This window comes from Molossus molossus, unplaced genomic scaffold (genome assembly GCF_014108415.1).
Source record: "Molossus molossus isolate mMolMol1 unplaced genomic scaffold, mMolMol1.p scaffold_m16_p_19, whole genome shotgun sequence".
NCBI lineage: Eukaryota > Metazoa > Chordata > Mammalia > Chiroptera > Molossidae > Molossus > Molossus molossus.
The window spans coordinates 12,345,718-12,371,816 of record NW_023425354.1 but is presented as its reverse complement, the minus strand read 5'-3'; the positions used below and the strand labels follow the sequence as shown (position 1 = coordinate 12,371,816).

Sequence of the window (26,099 nt, the reverse complement as noted above, 5' to 3'; positions counted from 1 at the left end):
ATCAGAAAATCCAGGTTTGTAGTGACTGAAGTAGATAATGAAGCCATTTTAGGTTCTTGAGCATGGCTGTAAATACATTTTCAGTTTTCTATTAGTGGTATTCAAAATGGCCTGAGAGAAGAAAAGAATACAGGTACAGAAGCCATCTATGAAACTGCTGTAAGCTTCAAACAGTAGCATTAGTAGACCCTGAACTAGGGAAGTCACATGAAAAGAAAAAGGAAATGACAGTGAAGAAAACTACTCTCAAAGATCCAATATGAATTTATAAAAAACTAATGTCAAAAATGACACTCCAGCCCTGGCCAGTTTTGCTCAGCGGTTAGAGCGTCGGCCTGCGGTCCAGAGAGACCCGGGTTCGGTTCCCGCTAAGGGCATGTACTTCGGTTGCAGTTTGTTCCCGGCCCTGGTTGGTCGTGCGGGTGGCAGCCACTCGATGTGTCCCTTCATGTCGATGTTTCTCTCTCTCTCTCCCTTCCTCTCTCTCCCTCCCACTCTATCTGTACAAAAAATGGAAAAATATCCTCGGGTGAGGATAAAAAAATAAAAATAAAAAAAATACAAAAAATGACACTCCAGTTTTCAGCCCAAATGACAATGAAAATAGTAGCCCTTGTGCCAAAAAAAAGTTAGGAGAAGGTGGAACTAAATAAAACATTAAAAAGACAAAAATGACCATCTGGATATGAGACATATTGGGATAGTATAAATCTCCTATGGACAGCTGAAAATACTACAACAAAATGTTGGTAAGTGTTGATAACTGGAGTAACTTTGCACCTTGACATCTATGCTAATTTTTTTTAAGTCAAGATTCTAATATGCCAAGATTCAAGGCAAGACAGAAATCACCTAGCCAGTTCCCATGCTATGATTCTGTGATCTGCTACTTCAAAAAAATAAGAGAATATCAAAATCTAAAAACGTTAAGTATTTATTTATTTTTATTTTTATTTTTTTGGTACGTGCCCCTAGCCGCTAGGGCCTAGCAGGAACTGAACCCGGACTCTCTAGTCCGCAGGCCGACACTCCAACCGCTGAGCCAAACCGGCCAGGGCAAGAATGTTAAGTGTTTAAGAAGAAATTTGGTAAGTTAGAGTATCAATCTATTTAATGGTATTGTTCTTGAAGTTCACTGTTATCCATATAATTTCCATAATGCTTAACAATTTGCAAATGTGTTTAATGGAAGAATACTTTTCCCTCTATCTTCAATAGCATTAAGTATTTTCTCCATGGAGAAATTTTCTCTACCTTCTCATTCTACAATATAGCAAATAAACACATAAATGTATGACTATCAGCAAAAAAAAAAAAAAAAAAAAAATCACATTGCTAGCTTTCCCTTATTGATGTTGTTTAACTAGTTAAAGCAGTGGTTCTCAACCTTCCTAATGCTGTGACCCTTTAATACAGTTCATGTTGTGGTGACCCCCAACCATAAAATTATTTTTGTTGCTACTTCATAACTATAACTTTGCTACTGTTATGTCTTAGGCGACCCCTGTGAGAGGGTCGTTCAACCTCCAAAGGGGTCGGGACCCACAGGTTGAGAACAGCTGAGTTAAAGAATTAAAGACTAAGCCTGGTCAATGTTGCTCAGTGTTCCATGGACTAAGAGGTCCCAGTTCAAGTCCCAGTCAGAGCACATGCTTGGGTTGCAGGCTTGATCCCCAGTAGAGGGCATGCAGGAGGCAGCCAATCAATGTTTCTCTCTCACATCGATGTTTCTGTCTCTCCTTTTCTTTCTCTCTAAAAAAATCAATAAAAACACACTAAAAAAAAAAAAAAAAGGAATTAAAGACCAAGAAAAACAACTTTTTCCACACAAAAACATTAGGTGTGGCATATGCATAACCCACAGGCACAGGCAACAGAAAGCTGATGGCCTGAGGGAAGGGGTAGTGGAGACTGGGTGGAGGTGGACAAAGGAGGGGAGGGGAATGAGGACATCTGAAATAGTGTCAACAGTAAAAATAAAAAGTATGAATGTTTGAGTGCCATCTTCCTATGTCTCTCCTCTGTTATATAACACAAAATACAAGCTCTATACCCCAACCAAAACAAAAACAAGCAAACAAACAAAAAAACTAAGTTTCAACTCATCTGATTATACTATTCTACAAAAATTTAACTTGAGTCAAGTTACTCTAATGTGGTCAAAAGCTATCAAGTTTTCTGAAGTTAGTGAGACCTCTAGTGGTAAAGCTAAAGTGGCTAAAGTATTTTCTATATTTTTAAAAACTTCTCAATTCTCATTACTACTGAATCATATAAAATCACTAAAGCTCAAGAACTTTATCACTACAAAAATGCACTTAATGAGCTGAAAATAATAACGAAATAAAAAATTCAACTTAGCCCTGGTCACTTTGGCTCAGTGGTTAGGGCATCGGCCCGCAGATCAGAGAGACTGGGTTCAGTTACCGCTATGTCCCTGGCCCGGGTTGGGATTGTGTGGGAGGCGACCACTTGATGTTTCTCTCTCTTCCTCCCTCTCTCCCTCCCATTCTATTTGAAGATAAATGCCACAAAAAAAATTTCAACTTAAAAGTGAGTTACTAGGGAAAAGAAAGCTTTGTTTTTGATTGGGGGAAAGAAAAAAAAAAACATTCAGCTAACCAATCTTGGTTCTGAGTCACTTCAATATGTCTCCTAAACAACATCTTAACAAAGTATGTTACACACAAATCTTTTATGTAAATGTTGCAGAAAAGAAAGAAAATAATTTGATACTAATGACATTCTATTTATTTATTTATTTATTTATTTATTTATTTATTTATTTATTTATTTTTATCCTCATCCGAGGACATTTTTCCATTTTTTGTACAGACAGAGTGGGAGGGAGAGAGAGGAAGAGAGAGAGAGAGGGAAACATCGATGTGAAAGGGACACATCGAGTGGCTGCCACCCGCACGACCAACCAGGGCCGGGGGACAAACTGCAACCGAGGTACGTGCCCTTAGCGGGAACCGAACCCGGGTCTCTCGGGACCACAGGCGGACGCTCTAACCGCTGAGCCAAACCGGCCAGGGCTATTTATTTATTTTTTATTCCTCACCCAAGGATACTTTTCTATTTATCATCAAATAGAGTGGGAGGGAGAGAGAGAGAGACAGAGAGAAACATAGATGTGACAGAGCCATTGACTGTTTGCCTCCAGCATGACCTGACCACGGACAGGGACGAATTGCAACTGAAGTACATGCCCCCTTGACCAAAATTGAACTTGCGACCCTTTGGTCCTCAGCCAAACCAGCCAGAGCTTTTTTTTTTTTTTTAATGACAATATTCTTTAAAAAACATATATAATGGATAAATGGATAAAAAGTTAATAGTAAAATCTAGATGGTGGGTATTTACTGTAGAATTCTTTACATGTTCCTATATGTTTGAAAATTTTGCTGCTGTCCAGCCAGTGTGGCTCACTGGTTGAACATCAACCCATGCACCAGAAGGTCAACGGTTTGATTCCTGTTCAGGACACATGCCCAGGTTGTGGGCCCAGTCCTCAGTGGGGGACGTGCAGGAGGCGGCCAATAGATGTTCTCTCTCATTGATGTTTCTATCTCTCTCCCCCTCTCAATTCCCCTCTCTCTAAAATCAATAAAGGAAAAAAAAATTTATAAAAAAGAAAATTTTGCTGCTAAAATTTGGGAGGAAGGAGGAAGTACCTATATTTAAAATCCAACAAGCCTGTAAACAGCTCTTAAAAAATGACTGAACAGCCCTGGCCAGTATGGCTAAATGGTTGGAGCATGCACTCACAGACCAAAGAGTCTCGAGTTCAATTCCAGTCAAGGGCATGTACCTCAGCTGCAGTTCGTCCCAGCCCTGGTCAGGGTCATGCGGGAGGCAACTGGTCAATGTGTCCTTCTCACGTCGATGTTTTTTCGTTCTTTCTCTCCCTCCCTCCCACTCTATCTGAAAATAGATGGAAAAATATCTTCAGGTGAGGATTAAAAAAAAAAAATTTACTTTTCTAAAAAAAAATGTGTGTGTGTGTATATATACACATATACATATATACACACACACACACATATATATATATATATACACATATACATATGGAGAAAAAGCCCAGCCCTGACCAGTTTGGCTTAGCGGTTAGAGCGTTGGCCCACAGACTGGAGAGTCCTGGGTTCGGTTCCCACTAAGGGCACATAACTTGGTTGCAGTTTATCCCTGGCCCTGGTTAGGGTCATGGGGGTGGCAGCCACTTGATGTGCCTCTCTCACATCAATGTTTCTCTCTCTTCCTCCCGCTCTATCTGAAGATAAATGCAAACATGTCCTCTGGTGAGGATAAAAAAAAAAAGCCCGGCTGGTGTGGCTCAGTGGATTGAGCGTTGTCCCATGAATTGTGAGCTCCTGGTTCAATTCCCTGTCAGGGTACATGCCTGGGTTGTGGGCTCAATCCCCAGTAGGGGACGTGCAGGAGGCAGCCAATTGATGGTTCTCTCTCACATCAATGTTTCTATCTCCTTCTTCTCTCTTTAAAAAAAAAAAAAAAAAGCCCTGGCCTGTTTGGCTCAGCGGTTGGAGCGTCGGCCTGCGGTACAAAGAGACCTGGGTTCGGTTCCCGCTAAGGGCACGTACCTCGGTTGCAGTTTGTCCCCGGCCCTGGTTGGTCATGAGGGTGGCAGCCACTCAATGTGTCCCTTCACATCGATGTTTCTCTCTCTCTCTCTTCCTCTCTCTCTCTCCCTCCCTCCCTCCTGCTCTATCTGAACAAAAAATGGAAAAATGTCCTCGGGTGAGGATAAAAAAAAAAAATCAATAAAAAAATTTACTTTTCTCATTCAACATGATTTAAACTGAATTACAAGCAAAACCTTAACTATATTTCAGTATCAATGCTAATTACATTTTCATCAATAAACACACATTCTCACTCAAACTTAATTAAGAGACTTAGCAACTATTAATTAATTTTCTCTGAAATTAATGTGCAACACTCAACTTATAAACAGATGAAAAATAAATGTAAATTGACCATAGCAGGAGGCCTTTCACCAGTGTGAAACCCGGGGATATTCTATTCCTGGCTGAGTCCTTTTTGAAGGTCTTAGGACTGGCTTTCCTGTTTCCCTTTCCATGGTCATCAAGTGTTTCTTACACTCTGGGTTTTAAAGATAATCACACAGTCTCCCCTAATTTTTTTTATCCCTAAAGCAAGTTCACAACTCTTAAAGAATTTTTATCAGTTTTTATTGCTTACATCAATAAAAAAGGGAAAGTTTCCTTTTATTTTTTAACATACAACTTAAGGACAGATAAAGATCATATGAGTGATAATCACCTCTTAAAGGTTCACAAAAAATTAAAATAAGAACCCTCTAGATTTCCTAGGAAAACTGAGACATGGTTATCTAGATATTTTATTGGAGAAGCTGTGTCTTGGGTCTCTGCAGGGAGGAAAAGAATCTGGGGAGGAAGGCTGGGAGATGAAATTGAAGATTTTATCTTTAAAACCAGAGCATATGTCTTAGAGAGTATAGAAGCAGCTGTGCAGTCCTCATTTCCCCATCCTTTTTTTCTTGTCACCAGCCTATTTGATCCTATTTGCCACTTTGCAGTCCTACTAGGATAAATCCTACCTCAGACCAACCTTAAGAAGGGTAAAAAGCACACACTGGTTATGAGGTTATTAGAGATAGGGATGAGGTGAGTAGTTCAGCACCAGCCTGTGAAGACAACATTAATTGATGTCAGCCCAGAAAAAGACCACTGGGTACAAAAATTGGGGTAGAATATATGGTATACCAACTGTTTATATCTTTCTTCTTAACTATGTCCTAAAGCACAGATACCATAACAATTTTTAATTATATAGCTTTATAAGATGTTATTTTAGGGGAGGGAGGGAGAGGGGGAAACAGTGGGGGGAAAAGGAGGAACATCTGTAACAAAAATAAATTAATTTTTTTAAAAATGTTATTTTATAAACTTTAATTCAGGTTCTACTCTAGAAAGATTGGAAGTAATAAAATTCCAAGTGGAATGAATTAAGTATGATTTAAAAATATATCAAGAGCTTATAATTTCTTTTAACCAAACCCTTGAGAATTATCTAATGTCGTATTAAATTAGCACTTATAGCCAGCTTTTGCTGGTTGGTAGAACTTGAATTTTAAAATCTAATAAATCTTTATTTCTAACTTCAAATACTTTACATATAACATTTTGTTGGCTTAAGAGTTTTTAACTAAAAAATTTATCACTTCTTTTCTCAATAAATTAAAGCTATCCACAATCCTTCACAAAATTTAATCCTAAATAAAGCCACACACAAAAAAGTTTCACAACAGATCAGCAAAGAGACTGCAAATATGGGAACCAAATGTCTACTTTGGAGTCTGAAACAAAAGAGCATCTGCGATCAACTGTGGCAGAGATTTCTTTACAATCTGGAAATTCCAACAAGCTGAATGACTTCTCTACTTTCCAAGGAATTCCTGAATGCATGAGTAAAACTTCCTATAAAAATGTTAGGGAAAAAAGTGTTTATAAAATAATTTCAAACCTTTTCTAGAAATCTAGTAGTATGCACACCTTCAATATACATTACACACATCTGCATGTACACACCAGCACACACGCGCACGCGCACTCACACACTTCACACAAATACGTGGGACGGGTGAATAAAGAGAAAGGGGTTAGGGTTAAAAAGCACAAAATCCTCTAAAAAAAAAAATGGGGATGCCAAAAGGATCTGAACCAAAGCATTCATAAAACAACACTGAGTATATTTCTGAATAGAGAAATCCCTAAACCAGACAATTCTGAAAATGCTCTCCAAAAAGTTCACACAAAACATAAGAAGACTTAAATTTCATTTACTTACGGAAAAAATCCTTTTTCACCAAGTTTTTTGCACAGAGTACTGTAAAGGAAACAAAAATATATGGGAAGAATTAAATGGTAAGACTGCATGGTCAAAAGTGTCATTTTTAAACACTGAAAACACCACTGAATAATAAACATTGACTATAGCAAGGTATGAAATATGATCACAAACTTTCATTAAAGACTAGTAAAAGACAGCTGAACTAGTGGTTGCAACTTTGGCAATGATCACCAGTAACAGCTGAGGACAAGAAAGTTTATAAATCTGGTATTCTAATAAGAACCCAATTCCTATCTTCCATCAAGATCTATTCTCAGGGTAGGTTGGCCAGGGGAAAATAGTTTTAAGGAGACAATATATAAATTCGGGTTGATGTATATATTTTAGGGATAAAATAAATTTATACTGAAGATCATAAATAAGATAAAGCTTTGATATAGCCTTCTGTTACTTACTCTGCATATAAATGCCACTGAAACTTTACAGGAGAGATAAATCACCTTCTAAATCATCAACTCAATGATAAGATAGATCTTCTATATCTTTCAAAAATTGAAAGTTAATATATTGAGCTAGATATCCCAAATCCACATTCTCTGGATTACCTTGCAATGAATTATTATTTATATGAATGGATGCACAACAACCTTGTGAATATATTAAAACCATTGAACTGCAGCCCTGGCCAGGTGGCTCAGTTGGTTGGAGCATCATCCCGTACACCAAAAGGTTTTGAGTTCAATTCTGGTCAGGGCACAGATCTAGGTTGTGGGTTTGATCCCTGATAGGGGTGCAGCGACCGATGTTTCTCTCTCCCTTCCATTCTATCTAAAAATCAATGGAAAAATATTCTCAGGTGAGGATTAACCAAAAAAAAAAAAAATGAATACACTATAAAGGGGTTAATTTTATAGTGTGTGAATTATATTTCAATTAAAATATTACTACTATTTGACCTTGGCTGGTTTGGCTCAGCGGTTAGAACGTCGGCCTGCGTTCCAGAGAGACCCAGGTTTGGTTCCCACTAAGGGCATGTACCTCAGTTGCAGTTTGTCCCCGGCCCTGGTTGGGTCGTGCGGGTGGCAACCACTCAATGTGTCCCTTTCATGTCGATGTTTCTCTCTCTCTCTCTCTCTCTCTTCCTCCCACTCTATCAGAACAAAAAAAAAACAAAAAAACTGTCCTCGGGTGAGGATTAAAAAAAAAAAAAAGATCTGTGTACTATACCTGAATTAAATAATTTTTTTTAAATTACTATTTATACAGAGTCATAAACTTAACTTCTTTAATTCAAGCTCAATACAGGTGAAGGGAAAATATCACTTTCCATGTATTTATAGTTTAATTTATAAAATATCTATCAAAGAAATATTTGATTAATTTCTACCCACTTCTACTCACAGTTTAAATGGTTTGCTCAATTACTTACTATTATTGGAAGTTTATTGTGTAAAAATTCATTTAATGTTATAAACCTTGGGAATAAGTCTAAATATAATTAATCACTTTTGAAACTCAAATAAAAGTCATTTTGAAGACAGGTGCCATCAGTAAATAAATAAAATTATTAAGTAAGCACAAGATACTGATTAATCAAAGTCCCTCAGAAACAGTTTTGTTTTTTAAATCATAAAAACTCAATAATTTTACTAAGCCCATATCTAAGAATACCAAATCACAAACTTGATTTAGAAGAACTCCTCTCTAAATTTTTATTACCATCATATAAACTGAATAGAATACTCAGGATCAATACATATACAATACATACATAAACACAAATTATAGTCTTCAGTATTAAAGAGATAATCATAATTCAAGAAGCAAATGATTTCACATCCTACTTCAGAGAAACAGAAAATACATACAAATTCTCCCAACTTCTTGTCACTAAACCTACAAACTTACTGTTTTGATACTCTTTTTGTTTTTCTTCCTTCCACTTAAAATGTCCACTCTACTCTCCTGCCTAATACTATCCTTCTGCCTGTGCTCTAGATCTCATACCCAAACCACCACTTTCTCAGGGACACTATCTCTCCTCTCCTCTACTGAACTGCCTCATCAGTATTTAAACATACTCAAGTCTCCCCCACGTCTCCTATCTCCAGCCACCATCCAACCTCTTCTCCTTCATAATGAAACTACTTTAAAGAACTATGTACAGCCCGGCCAGTGTGGCTCACTGGTTGAGCATTGATCCATGTACCAAGGGGTCACCGGTTCGATTCCTGGTCAGGGCACATGCCCAGGTTGTGGGCCCAATCCCCAGTGGGGGGGCACACAGGAGGTGGCCAATTTATGTTCTCGCTCATCAATGTTGCTATCTCTCTCTCACTCTCCCTTCCTCTCTAATCAATAAAGAAAAAAGAAAAAAAATAAATCTATCTACATTTTGAGACTCCGCTTCTTTACCTCCCACTGTATACAGCTTCCTCTCTCACCATTGTCCCTACACTGCTTCTTCAAAGCCTTAGGAACTAATAACTAAATCCATCCAATGGATACTTTTCATTCTTTAATCACATTTGACACCTGAGGGACAGTTGACTCTACTGACTACTCCCTCTTCTGGGACCTCTCTCTTCTTTTGGTTCTGTTAATACTATATCCACCTGGTTTTACACCAGCCATAAAACACATTCTAAGTCTTCCTTGCCAGATCTTTATTCCTATGCTCCATCCATGAAAGTTGAGGCTCTTCATGGTTTTGCCCTAGGTCCTCTGAGGAACACAGATGCCTGTCTTTGTAAACCTTAGAATTATTTGTAGACTGTTACAGGTATGTATAAGAACTCACATTTTTTCCTGGGAGAAAGTTCATAGTTTAATAGAATGACAAGGTTCTTCCCTCTCAAAATATACATCTTAAGGGCCATTTTTCCATGGCCACTCAAATATATACCCCCCAAAATGAAATCCTCATCTTCCCTCCTCCCTCAAACTTCTCCAACTTACTTTGCTTCAATAAATAGCCTTGCTTTCGACTCCAATGCCTCAGACAAAAGCCTCTATATAAGCCTTCACTACTCCTCCCTCTCCCTCTCCCTCTCAGCAACTACCAGTTCTAATCAATATTCTTCATCTGGCCACTTCTATTATCAGTGCCACCATCCTAGCCCAGGTCACCATCAACTACTGTTTAAGTCATTACAATAGCCTCTCAATCAGTCCCCCTGCCTCAAGCCTCAACCCCCTCCAATCCATTCTCCATACTGGACCCAAAGCAATCTTTCTAAAAATGTGATTAAGTCCTTCCATTTATTTCCTCTCCTTTTAACGACATTCCAAAGCATCCTTAAAACATTCCTCAAAACTATCCTTCCACCTATATCTCATACTCAACCTACCACTTTCTCAGGGACCTTGTCTCTGTCTCTTCTACTGACCTCCAACCTTAAAACATTTCCAAGGTCTTCAGGCCCAAACTTTATATTGGTTTATAATGTCCTTCTGGCCCTGGCTCCTACTTACCTCTACTTCTCTGATCTCGTCGTTAATCACCATCTCTCCTCTCCAAAACCCCAAGTCCAAGATCCAGTCACCTAAACTTTCACTTTCTTAAATGTACACCATCTCTCACCCACAACCTCCACAGGCCTGCAACATTTTTCTCAGGCTTCACCTTCTCATCTTTTAGGTCTCAAAAGGGAAGGAAGCTTTTGAGAACATGTTTCTCTCAACCCTCCACCCACTTGTATTTTCACAGAAGCCCATTCTTATCACAGGCATTCATCACACTTTATTATAATTGTTTAAATTTAGAACTTATAACTATAGAGGTGGTCAACTCCATACAGCAAAAATCATGCCAGCATCATTTCTTTGTATCTCCAGCACCAAGCATACACTGCACCAGGCATTTGATGGGCCCTCAATAGATATTTGTTGAATAAATGAAACAGACTTCAAAATAACCTATAATAATTTCACTGGAAGAGGGACTTTTATTCTATGTGATGGATAAATAATCACTTCTCAAATAATCATGACTTTGACTTATGAAATCTTATTTTTATTGTTTCCCTTTATTTGAAACATACTCATCAGGTCATGTTTTACAAATTTTTCTTTTTTATCCTCACCCGAGGACATTTTTCCATTTTTTTGTTCATAGAGAGAGAGAGAGAAACATTGACATGAAAGGGATACATCGAGTGGCCACCTCCCACACGGCCCAACCAGGGCTGGGGACCAACTGCAACCGAGGTACGCACCCTTAGCGGAAATTGAACCCAGCTCTCTCTGGACCGCAGGCCAACACTCTAACCGCTGAGCCAAACTGGCCAGGGCGACAAATTTTTCTTTTAAAAATCACAAATAGCCCTGGCCGGTTTGGCTCAGCGGTTAGAGCGTCGGCCTGCGGTCCAGAGAGACCCGGGTTCGGTTCCCGCTAAGGGCACGTACCTCGGTTGCAGTTTGTCCCCGGCCCTGGTTGGTTGTGCAGGTGGCAGCCGCTCGATGTGTCCCTTTCACGTCGATGTTTCTCTCTCTCTCTCCCTCCCACTCTGTCTGAACAAAAAATGGAAAAAAAAATGTCCTCCGGTGAGGATAAAAATAAATAAAAATCACAAATAACATGTTGCTAATATATGAAGAAGCTTCAAAGGGCAATTGAAAAATCAAAAGAACAAAGAATTAAAATCAGGTTTAAAGTTTGTGAAGAGGAAACTGAATTTCAGTAACCCAGAGACTAGGGAAGATAATACAGGTCCTACAAGAGGTTCATTACAAAAAGAAATACCAGGATTGGTCAGATTACTAACCTTAACACTAGAGCAAGGGCTCCAGTACGTTTTTCTTTTTAAAGATTTTTTTATTGATTTTTAGAGAGAGAGAGGAAGGGAGAGGGGGAGAGAGAGAAACATCGAAGCACTGATCAACTGCCTCCTGCACACCCCCTCACGGGGAAATCAAGCTACAACCCCAGCATGTGCCCTGACAGGGAATCAAACCAGCAATCTTTTGGTGTGTGAGACAATGCTCAACCAACTGAGCCACACCAGCCAGAGCCAACCAGGTTTTTCTTAAATTATTTTATACCCTAAAAAAAAAAAAACACTCTTATTTGTAAATTTTATTTTATTTATTTATTCGCATTTATTTTCAGATAGGGAGAAAGGGAGGGAGGGAGGGGGGAGAGAGAGAGAGAGAGAGAGAGAGAGAGAGAGAGAGAGAGAGAGAGAAACATCGACATGAGAGGCACATCGAGTGGCCACCACCCACACAACCCCAACCAGGGCCGGGGACAAACTGCAACCGAGGCACGTGCCCCCAGCGGGAACCAAACCTGGGCCTCTCTGGTCCGTGGAACGACGTTCCAACCAGTGAGCCAAACCGGTCAGGGCTTATTTATTTTTGTTAATCATCACCCAAGGATATTTTTCCATTGATTTTTTTTTTTTTTTTTTAAGATTGAGGGGAGGGCTCTGGCCGGTTTGGCTCAGTGGATGGAGCGACAGCCTGCGGACCAAAGTCGCAGGTTCGATTCCAGTCACAGCACATACCTCAGTTACAGTTTGTCCCCAGCCCTGGTCAGGGTCTTGCGAGAGGCAACCAGTTGATGTGTCTCTCTCACATTGATGTTTCTCTCTCTCTCCCTCTCTCCTACTCTATCTGAAGATAGATGGAAGAATATCCTCAGGTGATGATTAAAAAAACAAAAACAAACATTGATGTGAGAGAGACACATCGACTGGTTGCCTCCCTCATGATCACAACCTGGGCCAGGTATCAAACCTACAACCAAGGTATGTGCCCGTGACTGGGAATCAAACCCAAGATCCTTTGGTCCGTTGGCCGACACTCTAACTGCTGAGGCCAAACACACCAGGGCTCAGTTGTAAATTTAAAAGATTCTCAAACATAATTTGAGATTTGGTAATTTATTTGCATAAATTTTTTTCACACCTTGGAGCCTTTACTATACTGTTTTTTTCCTTGGGAATGTACTCTGGGTACTAGAACCATCACCCATTGCTATTCCCATCCTCAGTACCAATTATAAGAGCTCAGGAAATACTCAATGAGTTTATGAATTTCAATAGGACAAACTCCTATTTGTCACCATAACAAATTCTCAACCAAGGAGGTATATATTAGAATGTCCTGGGAATGAATATACCATATTATAATGTAATTTTATATTTGTAACAATTTTATATGTATATAAATTTATATATGTAACTTTATCTTTTTTTGTAATAGAAACTATCAGAAGTTGAACCAAGATTGGAAATCATGGAGCTGAGGAGGGATAGCAGTGTAGAAGAATTTTCACTTGAGTTTTATAAATGATTATTACAGGAAAGCAGTAAAAATAATTTTGAGAAACACCAGCCTAAGCTACTGGAAGAGACTAGCAGGACAGAAAACTTGTAGGGTGGACGGGACCAGAACAAAGACTAGGGAGTGCAGACTTTCTCCTAGACAGTTATCAATATTTTAATAAGTCTAATGTTTAGTAAGCTTTCTACTAAAGTAAAATATACAGAAATGTGCAAAAATCTTAAGTATATAATTCAATGAATTTTCACTAGTTTTTGTACTAAAACAAAATATTAAACTGGACGCTATTTTATTTAAGATTCATGTATCAATTTGATTAATGCTAACTACAAATGTGGCATTGCAACAGCACGACACCATTACTCCAGAATCCATTAGGGACCATGTCTCCAGGGCCTGTATGTAGATTTGCTCTAGATTAATCTTACTAGACTACTTTGATCATGTACCTTGCTCAAATTCCTTCAAAGCATTTCTCATTCTTGAGTTTACAGTCCTAAAACCTAGCCTGTGCCAGCTATTCTACTCACCCTTCTGCAGATATATGGTTTGAAATAGGTAGAGGAGATGAGCAAAGTAAGTTAAGGTTGGCCTTGGTATACTAGAAACTCCTATTTCACACAGATGCAGATGTGACCATCGTGAGGTGCTTAATGAGAAGGGAGCATTTTCTGTATCATTCAGTTTTTCATTCAACATTTCCTGAACACCCACTTTGTGGCAAGTGCTATAACAGATTGTGCAGATACAAAAATAAATATGACACAGTTCTTTGCCCTCAGAGCCTGCAGGTCAAGTATAATTCCAACATGCTATAAATGCCTTTTTGTTTTCTCAAAAAAATGTTTTCAAATTTTGCAAAAATCCCCTTTTAGTAACTTTTATTTGAGGCAGTGACTGGAGGAAACCATTTGCAGAAGTGCAGACGTAATAAATATTACCATTTCACTTAAGTCAATAATTCTTTTCTGGTTGGAAAGGAGTTACTACATGCAAAACACTATGTAATAATATCAGAGTATAAATCCCAGCTGTAGAAATAGAATGCTATTGCTGTTCTTACTGAGTTGTACTCATAATGAATGGCTGTCTATGCTTCATCTGAATAAAACTCCCAACTGCTCAGTGTCTTCTTGCCAAAAATTCCCCTTCCTCCTCCAGATTGGAGTTGCATTCCAATTACACTGCTGATTGGAATGAGACTGCTTGAGAGGAAAAAAACACTCAGACATCCCGTCTTCCTTCACCCCACAAAAACAGATTTTATAATACTGTTCTTGCAACTCAAAAGTTGTATAGACTATTTTTGAACAGAGTAGATTTCTCTGAGTTTTCTTTGAACTTATATTATCATTGTAAAATAAAACTGAAGTTCAGGATAACATTCCTATTCAAATTCCAACAAGATGGTCTAGTGTTTTAAAAATGTCGACTAATATACACCCTTCCTGATCACTGGCACATGACAGTAATTTAGATCTTTCTGCTCCAAGAAACAACCTCTACCTCAACTCTTAAATGTGAAATGAAAATGAAAAGTTCTACAGAAAACTGTACACATGATTTTTATATATGTGTGTTTTAGTTATTGCTGCTTGAAACAGTAGCACTACACAAAGATTCACATTCAAGAGCATTATTATTATAAAATGTTGCAGTGAGCAAAAGCATGTGCACAACAATAATCTAATGGTTAAGGATGACAAACAGCATGTTGAAGCATTACACAGCCATTAAAATTACGTAAATATGTTTACTGACAAGAAGATATTTTCTTAATATGTTAAGAGTAAAAGTCCATTTACAAATAGTACATTTAATACAATGTAACTTTAGTATGAAATATAAAGATTGGATAACATTTACTGAATATTTACTATATGTAAGTGTACACCAACTACTCTGAAATCAGTAGTATTATTTTATTTATTTATTTTGGTATTACCTACATTTTAGAAATAAAGAAACTAAAGTTCAGGCATAAAAGACTTGCCAAAGATTACATATACTGTAAGTTACAGAGTTTAGATTCCAAGTCAAATTAATCTAATTACAGAACCCAAACTCTTAACCATCATATATAGAATGAATCATAGTCTCAGGTCAGCTCTTCCTTTTCAAAGAAACTTAAATGCTGGTTAAAGCAATTATCAGTGATACAGGTTCACAAAATGGTTAATAGAAACCAAGGTTGCAGAAGAGCCTTCTCCAAAAGATAAGAAGCAATTTTCCTCTTTCAACAGATATAATAGTTTACCTCTACAATCATATTAGACCTGCTTTTAACAAATATCATGCCACAGTGCCATTTAATGAAGGAATTTTAGGCAATTCATTTCACGCCATGTTGCAAAACAAACTGGGCCTCTAAGTTTAACTTAATGGACTTAGTACCTGGCAGTAATTAATTTAATTAGTGTATAAGATGATGTATTAAAAGATTCAGGTTCTACCACAATGAGGTAAATATTCTTACTAAAATAACAAACAATATCAGCATTTAAATATTTCACCAAAGAAAAACTGGTTCTCAAGTCAACCAAGTATGACCTTTCTGGCTCACTCATATCAAACAACTTTTAAGTAACTACTTTTATTATTTTTTTTTCTTTATTGATTTTAGAGAGAGAGGAAGTAATAGGGAGAGAGAGATAGAAACATCGATGAGAGAGAACGTTGATTGGCCGCCTCCTCCATGACCCCCGCTGGGATCTGACCACAACCTGTGCATGTGCCCTGACCGGCAATTGAACTGGTGACCTCCTGGTGCATGAGTGGATGCTCAACCACTGAGACACATCAGCCAGGCAGTAACTACTTCTTAAAATTTTTTTTCAAACAGACGATTTTAGTCAAAAAAATTTCCCGACAAGTGTAGTTTTCAACTGAATAAAACTGAAAGGTTAGTGTATACAAATAAGCTTTTTGAAAGTTAAGTGCATGCTTGAAGCTCTGGACTGCATCCTACCACCAACTCATCCAACTGACAAGCCCCTGAGTCTGTCCCTCGAGGATGTCTACAAAATTGGTGGCATTGGTACTGTCCCTGTGGGCAGAGTGGAAACTGGTGTTCTCAAACTCAGCATGGTAGTAATCTTTGCTCCAGTCAATGTTACAACTGAAGTAAAGTTTGTTGAAATGCACCATGAAGCTTTGAGTGAAGCTCTTCCTAGGGACAATGTGGGCTTCAATGTCAAGAACATGTCTGTCAAAGATGTTCGTTGTGGCAATATGGCTGGTGACAGCAAAAATGACCCACAAATGGAAGCAGCTGGCTTCACAGCTCAAGGTGATTATCCTGAACCATCCAGGCCAAATCAGTGCTGGACATGCACCTGTGTTGGATCGTCACACAGCTCATATTGCTTGTAAATTTGCTTAGCTGAAGAAGATGATTGACTGTCGTTCTGGGAAAAAGCTGGAAGATGGTTCTAAGTTTCTGAAATCTGGTGATGCTGCCATCATAGATATGGTTCCTGGCAAGCCCATGTGTGTTGAGAGCTTCTCTGACTATCTCCCTCTGGGCTGCCTTGCTGTTCATTGCATGAGACAGACAGTTGCTATGGATGTCATCAAAGCAGTGGACAAGAAGGCAACTGGAGCTGGCAAAGTCACCAAGTCTGCCCAGAAAGCTCAGAAGGCTAAGTGAATATTATCCCCAATACCTGTCACCCCAGTCTTAATCAGTGATAGAAGAAAAGTCTCAGAACTGTTTGTCTCAATTGGCCATTTAAGTTTAATGGTAAAAGACTGGTTAATGATTACAATGCACCATAAAACCTTCAGAAAGGAAGGAGAATGTTTTATGGACCATTTGGTTTTTTTGTGTGTGTGGCAGTTTTTAAGTTATTAGTTTTTAAAATCAGTACTTTTTAATGGAAACAACTTGACCAAATATCTGTCATAGAATTTTGAGACCCATTAAAACAAAGTTTAATGAGAAAAAAAATGAATAAAGTTAAGTGCAAGTTTATTAATATTTTCAACACAAAAACAATGATCTATTTTCATATAATAAATGCAGGTATTATTTGTTCTAGCCACAACTATAGATTTTTACCTTATAGTGATCAGAGGTAGCTTTAAAATAAAGCTTCTCTTAGGAGCATAATCAAGTTCTCATGTTAAGTTCCTATGTCAAAAAATAAATAAGGTTCAGCTAAAGACAAGCAGGACATTCAGCATGAAATAAATGTAAAGCATGTAGTCTTGGTACCTGGCACATAGCAGGCACACTTTGGAAGCTATTGCTGCAAGGAACTATCTGAAAGCATTTCAGCTATATATCTTTTTCTTTTTTTTATTGTCACTGGAGGATATTCTTCAACTGATTTTCAGATAGAGAAGGAGGGGGAAAGAGAGAGAGAGAGAAAGAGAAACATCGATATGAGAGACACATCGACCTGCCACCTCCCGCAGACCCCAACCAGGGCCAGGGACCAAACTGCAAAAGAGGTACGTGCCCTTGACCAGAATCAAACCTGCAACTATGGTCTTCGGGCCAACACTCTAATATCTGAGCCAAACCAGCCAGGGCTCAGCTATATATCTTAAATCAGTATTTCTGTAAATTCATTTCTCCAACTTGACGATAAAAACACATAAGAGTACTTTCCTCCATTCATAAGGACAGTAAATTCACTATGACTTAAGGACCTCCTACGCTGTTTGCAGACTAAATGCTGTCCTCACTAGTACTACTGGAGATTCAACCACCACCTCCCCTCTACTGGACACCTTCACTCAAACAGACCCACTTCCTTGCTGATAACTGCTCAAGAGATTGATAGACTATATCTAAATTCAGCCACACAATAACTTACTTTCTTCACCGGAACACCAAGAGAAAGAAGCTTTATTATACAATTCAAGTACTGTACAGTTGCAATAAAGCCAGAACACTGTTCTATACGTACAGAAAATGTTGCATCACTTTCAGGCCACTCCCAAGTTTCTCTCCTTTACCTTCTTTTTCTATAGACACTTAACAAAAGACAGCATAGTATACTGTTAAGCTATAAGCACTATATAAAGTTAAACACTTTGAGTTAGATGCCTGAGTTTTGCTGTCACTTATTAACTTCTGACCCTGAACAACTACTTAATATCTCTTTAGCTCAGATATCTCATCTGTAAAAAAGAGATACTATGAGACAGACTCCTCATGGTGTTGGTTTAAAGATTAAATCACTTGAAACACATAAAAACACTTGGAATAGTACCTGGCATACAGCAAATGCTCAATAAATATCAGCTATTATTAGTCCTTCTACTCTACAATTTAAATAAAATTAAACCATCAGGTTGTAAACATCTTAAAGAGCAAGAAAGGGGTCTTTCTCACAGCCTGGTGAGAAGCCCACAAAAGGGACTTAGCATTCATCTCCCACAACTCTGGAGGCTAAGCAGTCCAAGATCAAGGTGTCAGCAGATTCAGTGTCTGGTGAGGGCCCTCTTCCTGTTTTGCAGATGGCAGCGGTCTTGCTGTGTATTCACATGGCTAAGAGAAGGATTCTCTCTCAAGCCTTTTCTTATAAGGGCCCAAATTCCCAATATAAGAACTCCATCCTCATGACCTAATTTTACCTTCCAAAAGCCCTACCTTCAAACACCATCACACTGGGGATGGGGGCTCCAACATATGAAATTTGGGGGACACAAACATTCAGTCAATAACAAAGTTTGTGTATTTCGTAAACTTTCAGTGAACACTAGTAAGTGCATCTAAATGTGTCTAGCCTCACTCCTCTCCCAAGCTCCAAGTCCATGTTTCAATCGACTATCCCATAGTCAATTGAAACCTCACCAGCATTTCAAATTAAATTTATTCAAAGTTGAATTAATCAGCTTCTCTAATGAGCCAGCTCTTCTTCCTTTTGACCTCCCTAGTTTTGTGAGCTGTACCACATGCTTCCCCTTATCCAGAAAGCAAATGTCTTTCTTATCACTCCGTCTCCCCGACCACCCCACATCTAAAGCAGCTGCCAGATTATATCCAGTATCATGTATTTCTCTGCCTATTTCCATTTCCAGTATTCACATTTAAATAATATATCTATTTTATAATGTGTCAAAAAAAAATTTCCACAGTTTTTTACTTGATCCTTAAGTTTGTGAGTTACATTTTAATATCCACTGAGCCCAGCTGGTGTGGCTCAGTGGTCCAGCATCAATCCATGCACCAAGAGGTCACCAGTTCAATTCCCGGTCAGAGCACATGCCCATGGCACATCCCCAGTGGGGGGCATGCAGGAGGCAACCAATCGATGCTCTCTCTCATCTATGTTTCTATCTCTCCCTCTCTCTTCTTCTCTCTCTAAAATCAATAAAGGAAAAATTTTTTTTTTTTTTTAATCCTCATCCGAGGACATTTTTCCATTTTTTGTACAGACAGAGTGGGAGGGAGAGAGAGGAAGAGAGAGAGAGGGAAACATCGATGTGAAAGGGACACATCGAGTGGCTGCCACCCGCACGACCAACCAGGGCCGGGGACAAACTGCAACCGAGGTACATGCCCTTAGCGGGAACCGAACCCAGGTCTCTCCGGACCGCAGGCGGACGCTCTAACCGCTAAGCCAAACCGGCCAGGGCATAAAGGAAAATTTTTTAACATCCACAGAAAAGGAAACCATGGCTGAGAGTTGTGGCTTGCCCCAACCTGTCACCTAGTAAATGAGCATTTTGAATCCAGGCTCCATCCTCTTTTTCTACAGATTCCTCATTCAAAAGGTTATCAATGATCCCCAGCCTCTCTCTCATTAACCTCTAGACTGAAAATCTCAACCTCTATGTTCCCACAAATAAGCCCAGGACTTTTCTGCCTTTGCCATTATTCAAAATATTCCTCCCACCTCAAGCGCTATTATTCTAACCACTAACCCTCAAAATCTTATCCATTTGTCAAATTTCAATTCCATGTGAAACCTTCTCTGATTCTCCTTTCTCACAACCTGATTTTGTTCTCTCCCTTCCTGTGAACTTGCAACAAAACTTTGACTTGTTTTATTATTTTTTCTATTCTTACCCAAGGACATTTTTCCATTCCTTGTTCAGAGGGAGGGGGAGGGGGAGAGGGAGAAACATCGACGTGAAAGGGACACATCGAGTGGTTGCCACCCGCATGACCCAACCAGGGCCGGGGACAAACTGCAACCGAGGTACGCACCCCCAGCGGGAACCGAACCCAGGTCTCTCTGGACCACAGGCCCATGCTCTAAGTGCTGAGCCAAACCAGTCAGGGCAAATTTTGACTTGTTTTATATGTCCCTTCTCACTTGCTTGTATTAAAGTTATTTACATGATGTCTTATCCTTCCCTCTATGTCCCATTAAGCTCTACATTTCTTAGAGACAAAGTTGTGACTTTTCAGCTCTCCTACAGTTTATTACATAATATCTTAAATATAATATGCACTCAAATACTTGCTAAATCAAGATAATTCTTAAAAAACCACTGCCAAAGGTGATTTTCTGCTCACAGGATGAACAAACTAAAAGGTAAATAATAAAGCAAACCTCACTCCTTGCTTCTCTTAACCTAGTACGTCTTTTTCTTCAAATCAGAATTGCTTCCTTAACTATTCATAAGCACTCTGCTTACCCTAGGGCCTAACTACCTACTGGAGCCCTTTCCTAATATCAAACACTGAACCTTCTCTGTAACACACAATAAAAAGGTACGTATATTGTCACATAATGTTCTTCAATTATATTACTCTTATTTCTATGACGATGTAAACAAGGATAAGCTCCTTGGGCCCGGCCGGTGTGGTTCAGTGGTTGAGCGTCAACCCATGCACCAAGGGGTCGCTGGTTCGATTCCCAGTCAGGGCACATGACCTGGTTGTGGGCCTAATCCCCAATGGGAGTCATGCAGGAAGCAGCCAATCTATGTTCTCTCTCATCAATGTTTCTATCTATCTCTCTAAAATCAATAAAGAAAAAGCATTAAAAGGAAAAAAAAAAAGGGATAAGCTCCTTGGTCTTCTGCACCTTCCAACCTCTAAAAAACTAGTCCCTCAAATACCTGATGATCTGCCCTAATAGAGCAAAGTGGCTGCCCAAGATACTTCATTTCCCAAATAGGATCCATATGTAAACACAGGTCACTCACTAGTACAAATAGGAAAAAAGACTACAACTATAAAAAGCTATAATTTATAATAAAAAATACTTCTTTATAACTTCATACTTTTGAAGTTTTTCCTATGTTCACTGGGAATTACTAAATGTAATAAACTTTTTATTTTAGAATAATTTTGGACTTACAGAAGTTACAGAGCACAATGTTTTCATATACCCCACATCCATTTTTCCTAGTATTAATATCTTACATTAGTATGGTACATTTGTCACAGTTTAATGAACTAATATTGATACCTTATTTACTAAAGTTCATATTTTATCCAGATTTCCTTAGTTTTCACATTTTTATCTGTTCCAAGATCCCACTGAGGACACTATATTACATTTAGTCATCATGTCTCCTTAGGCTCCTCTTGGCTATGACAGTTTCTCAGATTTTTTTCTTCTCAGACTTGTTATTAATGACCTTGACAGTTTTTAGGAATACTGGTCAAGTGTTTTGCAGAATGCCCCTCAATTAAATTTGTCTGATTTTTCATGATTATTCATGATTATGGGTTGTTGGAGGAAAAACTACAAAGGTAACTACCATTCTCACAATATCAAATCAACAGTATATACTATCAACATGGCTGACCAATGTTGATATTAACCTTGACCTGCCTCAGGTTGCTTTTTTAAGGTTTCTCTATGGTAGTTACTCTTTTATCCTCCTTTCCATTCTGTACTCTCTGGATGGAAGTCACTATGCACAGCCCACACTTAAGAACCAGGGAGTTAGTCTCACCTCCTTAACACTGGAATGTCTACATAAATTATCTGGCATTCTGCATGGGAGATTTGTTTACCCTCTTCCATGTATCTATTTTTTTAATCATTTATTTATATTAGTGTAGATTCATACATATTTATTTTATACTTTGGGTTCTAATCCAATACTATGTTACTCTAAAATGCTCTAACTCTAAAAATGCTCTAGGCTTATCTTTCTAACTCTAAAAATGCTCTAGGCTTATCTTCTATTTTCCCTGGCCCAGCCCTTCGGTCATTTCTCCCAGAAGGCCTGGGAATTACCAGATTTAAACATTCATAAAGACCCACATTTTTCAAATAAAAACAGTTAAGCTAATTAACCTTTCAGTTCCTAAGATTTTCCCCAACTAAAACATTAAACTCCACGAGGTTAAGAACTTAACTTTGATCTCCAGTGCATCCCCAGAGCCTTAAAAAACATGCACAGAGTACACAATTCAATAACTACTATAGATACTGAAGTCTCAGAAATTCTGAAGCTCTGTAGAAGGGCTCAGGATTGAATCACAACATAACTCACCATTCTAATAGAATCTACCTAGATTTGTTATGTTTAGACACCTGTCCTAACATCACTGTATCTAATTCAATGCATTGTTTTACAGTAAACAAGAGGCTTCCTTTTTCCACTGCTCCTCCCTCTTATTCCACTGCAAGCCAGAAGTATGTTAAGTATTCCTCAGGAAAATTTCCAGTGCAAAGGACTAATGCATCACATTTCCTTGATTTTTTTTTCTATAATGGCATATTGCCATTTACATCATCCTGTCCAAGCTCTATTCAAATGATCGTTTTAACTTGCTATGTGGAGTTTAAATGAAAGGCATAATGCCAAATTCTTATCAACATTGGCAGAAGAAAAATTACTGACAATGAAAGTGCCAAAAATCCAATGATACCTATTTATACATAATGCCCCATCAAACACTGTTAATATGCATGTAACATTAGGCACCTGAAACCTACCAATATCTTTTAATAAATCTGTAATACATCGAAAGGAAAAAGCTTAAGCTAAACATATACTGTCTTATGTGTACAGGGTTTGATTACAATTTGAAGGCATGTTTCCATAGCCTATCCAAATACATGCAAAAATTAGCCAAGATTATAATGGATGGTTCTACTAAACAACTTTGTATCTACAATGTAATTAAAATATTCACTAAATCATTTGTGACGGCTTATTTTTTAGAGAAAGTTACTGTAAGGAAAAAGAAAGCTACTCACTACTGACCAAAAGGCAAGTAAGGTAGTCCTACTTTACCCTTCAAAGGGTATCAGAATGCTATAAATTATACTACCTCAATAAAATGTAATCTCTAGCTACAGCATAAGCCATAGAAGGTAAGTGTCTATGGCTATATTTGAAGTACATGATTCTGACCACAGTTGACTGGATGATGAGCAGCCACCAGGCACAATGAGCCAGTCAGATTCTCTTTCTGGGAAACTAGAATTGGGAATCAGAGCCACTACAATGAAGGAAGCTTGGTACTGAGAAACAAAAAGGTTCTAAATGGCCCCAAGGGCCATTGGGAATAGGTGTCTTAGTTCCTGAGGCTTTCCATTTCCTGGATCCTATCTCACAGCCAGGATGCACTTTCCCCTCTGGGTGTCAAAGCTGTGTATCCTCCCATTAAGCCTTTTGCTTAATTTAGTCTGAGTGGGTTGTTTTTGTTACTTGCAACCAAAAAATGAATTCATTAAGATAAAGGTAATCCAGAATATTTACCAACACTGTCACAGACCAAAAGGCACATAACCAAAAGTGTAAGTATGTTAAACACAAAAGTCATTAACATTTTATAAATCAAAATGTTTTCAAATATTAGTCATAATCTTAAATATCAACAAAAACAGTATGTGTTAAAAACTGCTATGCAGACAAGAACATATGAACATGCTTATAATACAGAATTTTGTATTCCACAGATCTCTCTATAATCACATCAATAAAATAACATTTGTGTAAATTAGTATAGCTCAAGGGCCAACATATATAGAAGGAGTATTTATTAGATTATATCTCCTTTATCACCTTAAAGTCATGGTTCTCAAATTTTAGTATGCATCATTATCACTTGGAGAGCTTGTTAAACTACTTTGAGAGGGAGGGGCACACCTTGAGAATTTTTTTTTTTTTTTTTAAGATTTTTTTTTTTTTTTACTGATTTTTAGAGAGAGAAGAAAGAAGAGGAAAAAAGAGAGAAACATCATTTGACTGCCTCCTGTACACCCCCTACTGAGGATCAATCCTACAACCCAGCAAAGCCCTGACCAGGAATCAAACCAGCAACCTTTCAGTGCACAGGACAATACCCAACCAACTGAGCCACACTGGCCAGGCTGGAGTTTCTAATTCAGTAGATCTGGAGTATGGTCTCAGGACTAAGTTCCCAGGTAATGCTGATGCTGCTGGTCTCTGCACAACATTTTGAGAACCATGGCCATAAAAAGATGGTTCTTAACTTTTGGGGGGATGAGATGATGTTGACTATAGGGCCACTTTGAAAATCTGATAAAAACTTTGTGTTTACACACACACACACACACACACACACACACACACACTTTAAAGGGTTTATGGAAACTGAGAAGCTCATCTAAATGATTTTTAAAAGCTCATCCTCTTTCAAATGATTTAGATTAAGAACTTCATTAAAATAACATAGGGTCTTACATATCTCTGTTTTCCAAGTAAACTTTAACTGAAGTTTCACACATTCATTTCAATTTTTTAAAGAGGATAGGCTTTTTCATTTAAATTACTAATTAGAATAAAGAAACTCTTCTAAAAACTTAACTGAAAACCATTTCACCTCACCACAAAAAAGTAGACAAAATTATATCTAAAACATACACAAATATCTGTATCTAAACTTAATTAAACAGAAAAGATATTTATAAATAACTAAATTATCATATGAAAGACATACCTGTATTCCCTTTTAAAAAAACAAACTCTAGATTAGAGCTAATGCACAAGTTCTTTTCTATGAAGAGTCAGTCCAAAAAGCAAGTTCCCCACTGAAACCTATACATTAAATTCATCATATCTGACAAAGCTTGAGAAACTCATTCTCTGGGCCACTGGAAAAATACAGATAAACAAGCACTCTTACAGAAGGCATAATATTCACATCAAGTTATTTTAAGGTATACAACTTTGATACAGCTGAAAAACTGGTATGCTATAGACAATGTGTCCCTTCAAAATTCATGTTGAAACCTAATCTCCAATGTGATGGTAATTGGAGTTGGGGTGTCTAGGAGATAATCTGGCTCTCAATACGTATTCACTTTGAAACTGACCAGGCCACAAAGAGAGGCTACTTATAGGAATTTTAGCTGAGGTCCCAGTTGATAGCCAGCTGAACTACCAGAAATATTGGTAAATAAAACTTCAAATAGCCCTGGCCGGTTTGGCTCAGCGGTTGGAGCGTCGGCCTGCGGTACAGAGAGACCCGGGTTCGGTTCCCGCTAAGGGCACGTACCTCGGTTGCAGTTTGTCCCCGGCCCTGGTTGGTCGTGTGGGTGGCAGCCACTCGATGTGTCCCTTCACATCAATGTTTCTCTCTCTCTCTCTCTTCCTCTCTCTCCCTCCCGCTCTTTCTGAACAAAAAATGGAAAAATGTCCTCAGTTGATTAAAAAAAAAAAAAACTTCAAATAATGTAGGCCTTAGCCTTTAAGCCACCCCAGCTGATGGTGAGTAGAGCAGAGACAAGTAGACCCTGGCAACCCTTGCAGATTCTTGAGCAAAATAAATGTTGTTGTTTAAAGCCACTAAGTTTTGGGATGGTTTACTGAATATTAACAGATCATTTGAACACCATTTGATGAATTAAGAGAATATTAAGACCCATTAAAGCTACCATTTTTCTCTACTAGACCACTTTTCAAAGCTACAGAACCATAGCTACAGGTATCTCTCCTAATACCCTCACCCTCATAGCCAGACAATTACTAAACTCTGATAAACCTTAACTTGGCCACCTAGTCTGCTGATGCCAATGTAGCAACTGGGTGACAGACATAATCTTAACTCAGACATA

At 38.3% G+C, this 26,099-nt stretch overlaps 1 protein-coding gene and 1 pseudogene across 2 annotated transcripts in view; one reads left to right on the top strand and one right to left on the bottom strand.

The window, feature by feature from the left end:
• Window positions 1–26,099, bottom strand: part of SMURF2 (SMAD specific E3 ubiquitin protein ligase 2) — a 118,567-nt gene that overhangs the window by 52,978 nt on the left and 39,490 nt on the right. Inside the window, exon 2 of the mRNA XM_036268138.1 lies at window positions 6,856–6,894. Within this exon, the coding sequence (XP_036124031.1) occupies window positions 6,856–6,894 (39 nt within the window). The remainder of the gene's footprint in view (window positions 1–6,855; window positions 6,895–26,099) is intronic.
• LOC118633917 lies at window positions 16,087–17,095 on the top strand (annotated as a pseudogene). The gene has a single exon (XR_004960307.1). The product of XR_004960307.1 is annotated as an elongation factor 1-alpha 1-like (transcript).